This window comes from Felis catus, chromosome F2 (genome assembly GCF_018350175.1).
Source record: "Felis catus isolate Fca126 chromosome F2, F.catus_Fca126_mat1.0, whole genome shotgun sequence".
Classification (NCBI taxonomy): domain Eukaryota; kingdom Metazoa; phylum Chordata; class Mammalia; order Carnivora; family Felidae; genus Felis; species Felis catus.
The window spans coordinates 35,054,898-35,067,639 of NC_058385.1; the positions used below are offsets into that span (position 1 = coordinate 35,054,898).

The 12,742-nt window shown below is 35.0% G+C and overlaps 1 protein-coding gene across 9 annotated transcripts in view; it reads left to right on the plus strand.

Moving 5' to 3' along the window:
- CNBD1 (cyclic nucleotide binding domain containing 1) overlaps positions 1-12,742 on the plus strand; it is a 490,155-nt gene that overhangs the window by 430,392 nt on the left and 47,021 nt on the right. Inside the window, exon 11 of one of the 9 annotated variants that reach the window (XM_045050108.1) lies at positions 1,416-3,758. The exons of the other annotated variants lie outside the window; for them this stretch is intronic. Coding sequence (XP_044906043.1) covers positions 1,416-1,426 — 11 coding nt within the window. The 3' untranslated portion in view covers positions 1,427-3,758. Of the gene's footprint in view, positions 1-1,415; positions 3,759-12,742 lie in introns of those variants that run through there. 9 annotated transcript variants of the gene reach the window in all.

Consider the following 12,742-nt stretch of genomic DNA (forward strand, 5'->3'; position numbering starts at 1 on the left):
TGCTTAAGTGCTATGAAATATATTTGAAAAATAATTGCCAAAAAAAATTTTACCTTTACAGTTGCCAGGCACTTCATGACAAAACAAACCAGGTATCTGTTTCTCCGTTAATGTTGGAGATGTAGTGAAATTACATTTTTTTATACACAGTCCTCATAATTCCATGTAGATTGCCTTTCTTTTATTGAAACAGAATAACCACTAGATGCAAATGTGGTCATGGCTTTAAATTGTGCTATCATCATAAATTGATAATTAAATTATAACCATCAATATCCTCTTAAGTTTTTACATGGGCATGTCTTTATATTATAGCCTGGATTCTACTTGTTTTGTCAACAAACACCTTTCTGCAAGTATTACCTTGTTATGTGAATAAATTTTTATTATTTTCATACCTTCTTGCATATCTATTTCCTAGAGACATCTAAGTATGTATGTATGGATTCTGTTAAATTTTTAAAGAATTAAACTGTTTTTCCATTTCTAGAACCCCATCATTTTATCTCTGTGTGTTGACATATACTGCTGAGCACTTTTTTTTTAAAGAAAAAAATAGACCTCCAGAGAATATAGAAATTCTTTAGTCCTATGTGAGCCTGTTTGTAAACCAGCTTGTCAATATGTATCAGAAATGTAAAAAACACTTTCTATACCTGGTTGAATTGTATATAGCTGTCATACATTATATATATATTCTGATGATCCCCCACAATTTTTCCAAATGCTATTCAGCATATTTTTACTCTCAGTTCCATACATTTCCATATAACTATAGATCTCTTTACATAATCCACCTTTCTTTAAAGCCTATCCATTCTCCTTTTATTGTATTCCAAGCATGCCTTTCATCACTCCAAGTAAGTCTCAGGGAGGCCTGTAGGGTTGTGTCTAATTCCTTTGCCTTGGAAGTTTAAATTCACCATGTCACCCATGCTCAGCACATTAAGTGGTAAACATATTTTGCCTGAAGCTTTCTACATGCCTCTTTTAAAGTTTCTCCCATGACTTATTGAGCTTTAACTCTATTGTTAATATTCTTTTCAGACCAAGAGAGGCAGTAAATCTAAAACAAACTTACAGATTTTACTGCTATAACTTTCAGACCCACCTAGTCTCCTTTGAGGAGAAAATTGTTCCTTTTAGTAGGATATTTTTCCTATGTGTCTGATTGCTACTCTCCAGTGATTAATTCTTTAATTATATCAAACAGTTTTTCTCCTAGAAGTTAAAAATACTAAAATAAAATTATTTATTTCCCCTTATTTTTCCATTAGAGTGGACAAGTATGTGTATATGTATATATAAAAATATATTTTATTTTCAGGTCTTGTTTTTAGTTACTTCACTAGTTTAACCTGAGATGGTTCAATAGACAGTAGTTATTTTTGTTATTATTGGTGTTTCTTTTATAGATAAAACATGAATCATGGAAATTAATCAGCAAGAATTTTTAAGTAGCTGCCAAATACATGCCAGCCCTAAGGATACCAGGACTAAGGATGCTTGTTTCCTAAGGCCACATCATCCTTGAGCACCATATATATACATTATATGATTTTAAGGTCATGTGAATACTCTTTCTAATTCCCTTTCATGTTCTCCTCAGTATCTTTCAATCTGTGAATTTTTGTGAAGAAAATTTACTTAATGGGATATGAACTTATTTAGAAGATAATAGTATGACTTTGTGTTTTAGAGCTTTGGCTTTGGAATGGGCCTGTTATGTTCCAAATGCTGGACCCACACGTACATAATGGGCTCTCTTGGATAATTAATGAAACTACTTTACAACCCCCTGTGCCAAAGGTTTAGTCAAATGAGAGGAAGGATATTATTCAAAATATTTAACACTTGGGAGAGCCCAACTCTGAACCATTCAGAAGAACACTGCTCAAAGCAGGATCTTGAAGGATCCCTGATGTGTCAATCCTCACATATCTAGTAGTGAGAGATCATAGGGGAGCAACTGAAGTGCTGCTAGGACACTCAGGGTGCTTTGACAATGATTATTTAACTCAACTGGTTGGGAAATACTTAACTATTTTAATTGGTTCAGCTGAACTGGACCAACCCAGTGACTGTCACAGATACTAAATTATTTATATCAGATCTTTTCCAAATACATTTTTCTAAGGATAACAACAATGATGTCAGAAAAGGATAAAAGGAAAGACATAATAGATTGACTGGAAGGGTAAACAGGAATCAAACATGTTATAATAATCAGTGGTCACAGCACCAGCAATATCACCTTATTCAAGTTGTTCCAATGGCAAGATCCTGACTATGTCTTAGTTCCCCTTGTTTATACCTAAGGCTAACTCTCCAGGATTCCCAGAGATTTAGTGACCTACCAATTGCCTTTAAACTAAAATCCTTTTTTTTGTTTAAGTTAACCAGATTTAATTCCTCTGGTTTCTAACTGAGAATACTCATAAATATCTGGTAACAGGACTAGATTACTGGCAGTAATACCTCCTAATATGTAGAATTTATTTGCTGCCATACCCTCATATGTGGAATTAATTTGCTGAAGAATTCTATAATTCTTCATAGAAAATTAATTTTTTTGCTATATTGTGTTAAATTATGGTGTGTTGTATATTCGGAATAAAAGCAACAACTTCAAGGACTTGTCTGGAAAATATCAGGATTTTGCAGTGTGTTCATTGATTCTTATGACCATCATTAAGATTTTTCAGAAAGAGATAAACTTCAGACTCTCCAAAAACAAGAAATAAAGAAAAGGCAGTTTTATAATAAATACTTTTTCTCCCTGTCATTTCATACCCAATTCGACTGAAATATGGATAATTTGATTCTTTGCATTGATGGAAAATATACTGTAATCCAAATTTAAGCACTGATATACTAAGGCAGAAAGATAGAATTCTCAGAGGATAAAATGAGGTAAAAGATAAATCTGAACTCTTAAGCCTCTTTCACATGCCTCTGGTTAACCCAGTGGTTTCAACTTTGGCTGTACATTGCCTTTTAAAACATAATGATGCTTTGTTCCTAACCATTGAAATTCTTATTCAATTTAATTTTTCTTAGAAAGTGGTTTGAGCATTGTTTTTGACAAAGTTCCCTAGGTAATTCTTGAAGAATAACTCTTTCTCATTGAAGAAGTCTCTGGAATGTAGCCTGGAGGACAGAATCATATTCCAGGTTTTGATTTATCTCAGTTCGAAGTCATTAATTTGTGAACCAGAGGGTGGTTAGAGCACAAAGCCATGCTGTGAGGAAACAGAAGTTCTCACATTCAAAAACTGTGCATAAATGTGATCTTTGGGTGTTGTTTCTGGCCAATTAAATAAACCTGTAACAAATACATTGTAAGCTTAGAGGTTCTTAAGATAATTATATTGAAATAAAATGTGACTTTAATAATCTGTATTTTTATTCTTCTGACAATTAAATGAAATACTATAAGTAAACCTAGCGGAGTGCCTGACAAAAGGAGTAACTCACTGGAAGCAAGTGATTATCACCATAAGTACTATTATTATCCTTACCACTCCTTCCACTAACAGTACTTTAACTACTACTACGACTACTACTGACAGCTAGAGACCAGGTGTTTCCTAAATAAATCCAGTGAATCACTCAACAATTTTGAGGTGCTCTTTCTTATATGCTGCAGCACAAATGATTTGTGTAGAGTTTTTTTCTTCCATTTTTTTTTAAAGATTTAAAAACATTTTTTTTTAGTAATCTCTACACCCAACATGGGGCTGGAACTTACAATCCCAGGGGCAAGAGTTGCATGCTCTACCGACTTGTAGGTACCCTACAAACAATTTATATTTTTAAATATATTTTTATTAGATTTTTGAGACAGTGCAAGCGGGGTAGGGGCAGAGAAAGATAGGGACAGAGGATTCAAAGCAGGCTCTGTGCTGACAGGCTGACAGGCTGACAGGCTGACAGCAGGGAACCCAATGCAGGGCTCAAATTTCTGAACCTGTGAGATCATGACCTGAGCTGAGGTTGGATACTCAATCGACTGAGCCAGCCAGGCACCCCTATTCAGATTTATTTATTTATTTATTTATTTATTTATTTATTTATTTATTCATACTTTTTTAATATAATTTATTGTCAAGTTGTCTAACATACAGTGTGTAAAGTATGATCTTGGTTTTGGGGTAGATTCCTGTGGTTCATCGCTTACATACAACACCCAGGGCTCATCCCAAGTGCCTTCCTCAATGCCCGTCACCCATTTTCCCCTCTCCCCTACCCCCCCATCCACCCTCAGTTTGTTCTCTGTATTTAAGAGTCTCTTATGGTTTGTCTTCCTCCCTTTCTGTTTGTAACTATTTTTTTTCCTTCCCTTCCCCCGTGGTCTTCTGTTACGTTTCTCAAGATCCACATGTGAGTGAAAACATGATATTTTTAAGTATTACTTTGATACTTAAGAAAGAAGTTGTTACCTATTGTTAAGTGCCAATATTCTGCCCTCTTTTCTGGTTCTTTTTTTTTCTTAATGTTTAATTTTTTTGGAGAGAGAGAGAGCATGAGCAGGGGAGAGGGGCAGAGGCGGCAGAGGAGAGAGAGAGAGAGAGAGAGAGAGAGAGAGAGAGAGAGAGAGAGAGAGAGAGTCTCAAGCAGGCTCCATGATAAACTCAGAGCCTGACGTGGGACTCCATCCCATGACCCTGGGATAATGACCTGAGCTGAAATCAAGAGTTGGATGCTCAACCACCTGAGCCACCCAGCATCCCTTTTATTGTTCTTGACAAAACTTAATATTAAGTCCCATTTCCACCCCCTACTTTCAACATCTTTATTGGCGAGATTTATAGTGTTGAAATTATTTGGCAAGAACTAGTTATTTTTCTTCACACAAATTCTTTGAAATCAATTAATATAACTCATGCTGGCCCTAAAATCCCCAAATTTCTTGCTTAAATGTGTGGTTCTTTTTGTTGATTTAATTTATGCCTTGTTGGGAAAAGTGGGTCTGTAGTATCCATAGTATGTCTGTCTGTGTTTAAGTTTGTATTCATCTGACTGTATTTGGTTGAAAGATGAAATTGTAAGGTCCTCTTTCAAGTATGTAAGAATATGTAGCAACTGAGGGTGCTGGGGTAGCTCAGTATGTTAAGCATCAAACTTTTGATTTTGGTTCAGTTCATTGTTTGTAGGGTCAAGCCCTGCTTTGGGCTCTGCACTGACATCACAGACCTTGCTTGGGATTTTCTCTCTCCCTCTCTTTCTGCCACTCCCCTGCTTGCTCTCTATCCCTCAAATAAATAAATAAACTTAAAAAAGGAATATGTAGCAAGTACTTGTTATTTGTTTACTATCTAGATCTTTCCTTGTCTACAAACAGGTCATCATTCTTATGTAATCTTTTTCTGTAGACTTCAATATTTCTCTAACAACTTCTTAAGACATGATTGAGCTAATTTTAAAATGGCATCTTTGCTTCATCTCTGTACATATCTTTGTCTAGGGCTCCACCTGTTCACTCTTGGCAATTGCTTTCATCATAACCAGCCTGAGTTATATCTGGAAAAAGGCAGGAAAGAATTTCTGAGTCATAAAATTTCTATTACACATATCAGCACTGAGTTAAGGAGAAAATAAATCATTTTCATTCATTTAGAAAGCAAACAAATGATTCTGTCTAAAGTTCTACTTGCACAACTTAATATACTCAATGGTTGTTGCACAGAGGAGAGGGAATACATATAATAAAATAAATGCAGGGTTTGGTCTGATAGAGATTTGAGTGTAAATCCAATATCAAACATTTAGAAACTGTATGATATTTGTAGGCAACTATTTAACCTATATAAGCCCTTGTACTTTTTGTCAATAATATGGTAATAAATTTTACTATGAAATATAATTTTGTAGATTAGAAATAGTGTATTAAATGTACTTGACACAGGTATATCCACTATCATCACTGTTATTTAACATAATACTGGAGGTTCTAGCCTCAGAAATCAGATAACAAAAAGAAATAAAGGCATCCAAATTAGCAAGGAAGAAGTAAAACTTTCACTATTTACAGATGACACAATTCTCTATGTAGAAAAACCAAAAGACTCCACCAAAAAATTACTAGAACTGATACATGAATTCAGTCAAGTCTTAGAATATAAAATCAACAAAGAGAAATCTGTTGCATTTCTCTACACCAGTAATGAAGCAGCACAAAGAAATTTCCTTGAAGAAATCTAGGAATCAATCTCATTTACAATTGCTCCCCAAACCATAAGACATCAGGAATAAACCTAAGCAATGAGCTAAAAGATCTGTACTATGAAAACTATAAAACTGATGGTGGCAGTGCCTGGGTGGTTCAGTTGGGTAAGCATCCAACTTTTGATCTTGGTTCAGGTCATGATCTCATGGTTTGTGGGAATAAGCCCCACATTGGGGTCTGTGATGATAACATGGAACCTCCTTGGGACTCTCTCTCTCTTTCTCTCCTTGCCCCTCCCCTGCTTGTGCTCGCTCTCTCTCTCTCTCTCTCTCTCTCTCAAATAAATAAATAAACTTAAAAAAACCCACTGATGAGTGAAATTGAAGGTGACACAAAGAAATGGAAAAACAGTTTATGCTCAAGGATTGGAAGAACAAATATTATTAAAATGTTGATATTAACCCAAAGCAATCCCCATCAAATACCACCGGCATTTTTCACAGAATTAGAACAAACAATCCTAAAATTTGTATGGAACCACAGAAGATGCTGAATAGCCAAAGAAATCTTGAAAAAGAAAAGCAAGGTGTGCCTAGTTGGCTCAGTTCGTTAAACATCCAAGTCTTGATTTCACCTCAGGTCATGATCTCACAGTTCGTGAGTCTGATCCCCGTGTGAAGCTGTGCACTGACAGAGTGGAGCCTTCTTGGGATTCTCTTTATCCTTCTCTCTCTGCTCCTCCCCAACTTTCTCTCTCTGTCTCTCTTTCTCTCTCTAAAATAAATACATAAACATTAGGAAAAAATTAAAAACAAAAAGCTGGAGGCATCACAATTTCAAACTTCAAGTAATTTTACAAAGCGATAGTGACCAAGACAATATAGTACTGGCAAAAAAACAGACATATAGATCATAGAACAGAACAGAAAACCCAGAAATGGACCCACAAGTTTATGGTCAACTTGACACAGCAAGAAAGAACATTCAGTGAGACAAAGACAGTCTTTTAAACAAATGGTATTGAGAAAACTGGGCAGCAAAATGAAAAAAGAATGTAAGTGGACTACTTTCTCACACCATACACAAAAATAAACTCAAATGGATGAAAGAGCTAAATGTGAGACAGGACACCATCAAAATCCTAGAGGAGAAGATAGGCAGCAACCTCTTTGACATTGGCCATAGCAACCTCTTATTAGATATGTCTCCTGAGGCAAGGGAAACAAAAGAAAAAAAAAAAACTAGTGGAACTTCATCAAGTTAAAAAGCTTCTGCACTGCAAAGGAAACAATCAACAAGACTAAAAGTAAAAATTTTGGATGGGAGAAGATATTTGCCAATGACATATCTGATAAAGGGTTAGTATCCAAAATATATACAGAACTTACACAACTCAACCTTAAAAAAAAATAATCCAATTAAAATGTACAGAAGACATGAATAGACATTTCTCCAAATTTCATGCAGATGGCCAACAGACATGAAAAGATGCTAAACATCACTCATCATCAGAAATACAAATCAGGGGTGCCTGGGTGGCTCAGTAGGTTGAGCGACTTCGGTTCAGGTGATGATCTCGCGATTTTTAAGTTTGAGCCCTCCCATCGAGCTCTGTGCTAACAACTTGGAGCCTGGAGCCTGCTTTGGATTCTGTGTCTCCTTCTCTCTCTGCCCATCCCCCGCTTGTGCTCTGTCTCTGTCTCTCAAAAATAAATAAAATGTAAAAAAAATTAAAAAATTAGAAATACAAATCAAAATTTCAATGAAATGTCACTTCATACCTGTCAGAATGGCTAGAATTAACAACACCAGAAAAAACTGGTGTTGATGAGGATACGGAGAAAGGGGAACCCTCTTATACTGTTGGTGGGTGCAAATGCAAACTGCTGCAGCCACTCTGGAAAACAGTATGGAGGTGCCTCAAAAGTTAAAAATAGAACCATTCCATGACCCAGCAATTGTATTATTAGATAATTATCCAAAGGATACAAAAATATTGATTTGAAGGGATATATGCATCCTGATGCTTACAGCAGCATTATCAACAATAGCCAAATTATGGAATGAGCCAAAATGTCCATTGACTGATGAATGGATAAAGAAGATGTGGTATACATATCTACAATGGAATATTACTCAGCCATCAAAAAGAATGAAATCTTGCTAGTTACAAAGAAATGGGTGGACCTAGAGAGTGTTATACTAAGCAAAGAAGTCAGTCAGAGAAGACAAATACTACATGATTTCACTCACATGTGGAATTTTCATCTTATTTTAAGTATTTTAATTACTTACACTAGAACAATGAGTAATTAATAAGTAAAAAGAAATTAATTACTTACACTAAAATGTGAGCTATCCAAGGTCAGAGAGTTTATTTTATTTACTGTTATTTCTGGTATACAATTGAAACTAATATGTTTACTGAATGAATAAACAGAATTCCATCTTTAACTTACAATTTACTAAAAATACAAAGTCTTTTCCATTATGTAGCTATGCTCAGATATTTTATTTTATTTTTTCTTACATTTATTTATTTTATTTTTGAGAGACAGAGAGAGAGTACAAATGGTAGAGGGGCACAGAGAGGGGGACACAGAATCCAAAGCAGGCTCCAGGCTCTGAGCTGTCAGCACAGAGCCCGATGGGGGCTTGAACTCACAAACTGTGAGATCATGTCCTGAGCCAAAGTCGGACGCTCAACTGATGGAGCCACCCAGGAGCCCCAATGTTCAGATATTTTATAAGGAGGATTAGCCTAGGTGTATCTATTAAATATATATTTATTTCATTCACACAAATATTTAAAAACTCACTTTACAAAATCCTCACAAACATTGTGCTATTGCCAAAAGTTGTTGATCCATAGGCAACCAAATAAGCTGTTCTTTAAATATGTTAAAAATCACTCAGTTAAGTAATAAGCCACTTATCAAAAGTAAATTTATTGGAGGTTTTAAAAAAATTTTTAATGTTTATTTATTTTTCAGAGAGAGAGAGAGAGAGAGAGAGAGAGAGGGCATGAGTGGGGGAAGAATAGAGAAAGAGGGGGAGACACAGAATCCGGAGCAGGCTCCAGGCTCTGAACCTGAAAGAGTGAGACTTGGGGCTTGAACCCATAAGCTATGAGATCATGACCTGAGCTGAAGTCGGACACTTAACCCACTGAGCCACCCAGGCACCCCAATTAATTAGAGTTTTATGGATAGGTAATTATTGATAATTTTTTTCTGACATAAGGCATCTGTTCTTTTTCATTTTATTTTTTTATCTATTTTTTTAAGTCCGAGCTTAACCGACTGAGCCACCCAGACGCCTCTTATCCATTTCTATAATAGCTGTAATATAGTAATAACTATTTTCGGAATTGCCGCCAAGTTTTGTGTACTGAAATATTCCCTGCCAATTAGTTGAATTTTCCATTAATAAATAGCAGTGATGTAAAAAATACTGTCTTAATGACATTACAAATATTGTTTTCCATAAGTACTAAGATTAGTGGCCACAAAGTGAATAAAGCCCTGAAAATATTGTTTAAATAATATGCAAAAACATAGTTTTAAAAACATATGGTTTTGATTGCATAGGAGAAAGATTTGATGTAATTTTTTAAAATTTCTTTCATTATTGCAACTAAATGAAATTTTATATGGATTACTTTCACATTCATTAGTGCTTCGGGCACAAATCCACTGGATTGCTCTTTCCTGCTAATCAGAGATGACTTCAGTATCTTAGATTTATGGGCTACCAAAAAGTTCAGGAAAAATTTAAATAACCTGAGAAGTTTTTCTAGCTTAAATTGAGATGATCTTATACTTTATTTTGTCTTTTTAGGCAAATTGGGAAAATAACATTCATAGATATTTTAAGCATATTTTCTAGTTTTGCAGGGAAATAATTGCATATAGATATACATCATGATGTTCTAATTGACATATATTGTGTAATTGTTACCACAGTATGTTTAGTTAATATCCATAATGCCATATAACTATAAACAAAAGAAAAAACCCTTGTCTTTGTGATGAGAATTCTTAGGATTTACTCTTAACAACTTTCCTTTATATCATATAGCAGTGTTAACATCATGTTGTATATTAGATCCCTAGTACTTATTTATCTTATGACTAGAAGTTTGTACCTTTTGATACCTCCTCCTCTAACCCTCACCTCTGATTACTACAAATCTGATCTCTTTTTCTGTAAGTTTTTTTTATTCTGCATATAAGTGAGATCATACAATATTTGTCTTTCTCTGTATGACTTATTTCACTTAACATAATGCCTGCAAGTTTCATCCATGTTGTCACAAATGGTAAGATTTCCTTATTCTTAATGGCTGCACAATTCTCTGTTGGATGTATAAAATGTGTGAATGTGTGTATGGGTGTGTATCACAACTTCTTTATCCATTCATCCATGTCTTGGCTATTATAAATAGTGTTTCTATGAACATGGGGTGCAGATATCTTTTTTAGTTAATGTTTTCAGTTTCTTTGGATATATTTTTAGAAATAGAATTTCTGGATCATATGTTAGTTCTATTTTTACTTTAAATATTGTTTTAAATGTCTATTTATTTATTTTAAGAGAGAGTGTGTGATTGGGGGAAGGGCAGAAAGAGAGGGAAAGAGAGAATCCCAAGCACCCTTCACACAGACAGTTCAGCATGAAGCCTGACACGGGGCTTGAGCTCACAAACCGTGAGATCATGACCTGAGCCAAAATCAAGTCAAATGCTTAACTGACTGATCCACTCAGGTGCCCCTGTATTTTTACCTTTTTGAGAAACCTCTATATTGTTTTCCATAATGGCTGTGCCAATTTACAATCCCACCAACAATGTACAAGAGATCTTTTTTGTCCTCATCCCACCAGCATTTGTTACCTCTTGTCTTCTTGATGATGGCTACTCTTAGTAGGTGTGAGGTGATATCTCATTGTGGTTTTAATTTTTACTTCCTTAATGACTAGTGATGTTATACATCTTTCATAGATGTTAGCCATTTGTATATTTTTTGAAAAATTTCTATTCAGATCTTTTGCCCATTTTTAAAATTGAATTATTTGGGGGTTTTTGCCATTGAGTTGTGGAAGTGTGTTGTATATTTCAGATATTAACCTCTTCTCAAATATATGGTTGGCAAATATTATTTACCATTCTGCAGATTCTCTTCTCACTTTGTTGATGGTTACAGTCTTGTGCAGAAGGTTTTTATTCTGATGTACTCACATTTATTTTTAATTTAGTTTTTTGCTTTAGGCATAATTTCTTTTTTTCTTTTTCCACGTTTTTTTTTTTATTTTATTTTTGGGACAGAGAGAGACAGAGCATGAACCGGGCGAGGGGCAGAGAGAGAGGGAGACACAGAAATGGAAACAGGCTCCAGGCTCTGAGCCATCAGCCCAGAGGCCGACGGGGGGCTCCAACTCACAGACCGCGAGATCGTGACCTGGCTGAAGTCGGACGCTTAACCGACTGCGCCACCCAGGCACCCTGATTTAGGCATAATTTCTTAAAAAACTCATTACTAAGACCCAAATCAAGGAGACTGTTTATATATTTCTCTAGGAGTTTCATGGCTTCAGGTCCTACATTTAAGTATTTAATCCATTTTGAGTTATTTTTTCTGAGTGGTGTAAGATAGGCCTCAAGTTTTATTCTCTTATATATGAATATCCAGTTTCCCCAGAACCATTTATTAAAGAGACTGTCTTTTCTCCACTGAGTATTTTTGACTCCCTTGTCAAATATTACTTGATCATACATGCCTGAGTTTATTTCTGAGTTCTCAATTCTGTTCCAGTGGTCTATTTGTCTGTTTTTATACTAGTACCATATTGTTTTAATTATTACAGCTTTATAGTATAGCTTTAAAAAAGAAAGTCTGGGGGCGCCTGGGTGGCGCAGTCGGTTAAGCATCCGACTTCAGCCAGGTCACGATCTCGTGGTCCGTGAGTTCGAGCCCGGTGTCAGGCTCTGGGCTGATGGCTCAGAGCCTGGAGCCTGTTTCCGATTCTGTGTCTCCCTCTCTCTCTGCCCCTCCCCCGTTCATGCTCTGTCTCTCTCTGTCCCAAAAATAAAAAACGTTGAAAAAAAAAAATTAAAAAAGAAAGTCTGATGCTTCTTGCTTTGTTCTTCTTAGGATTTCTTTGGCTCTTTGGTTTCTTTCTTTTTTTTTTTTTTTTTTTTTTTGCAATTTCATGTAAATTTTAGGAGTATTTTTTTCCTTTTTTGGTAATGAATACTATTTCAATCTTGAAGAGGATTGCATTGAATCTGTAGGTGGCTTTGGTAGTATTTATATTTAAACAATATTAATTATTCCAATGTATGAATAACACAGGATATTTTTTCATTTATTTGTGTCTTCTTTAATTCTTTCATTAAAATCTTGTAGTTTTCATAGTAAAGATCTTTCACCTCATTGGTAAAATTTATTCTTAAATATTTCATTGTTTTTGATGCTATTGTAATGGGATCAATTTCTTTATTTCCTTTTCAAAAAATTTGTTGTTAGTGTATAGAAGCACTACTGATTATTTGTATGTTAATTTTTTATCCTG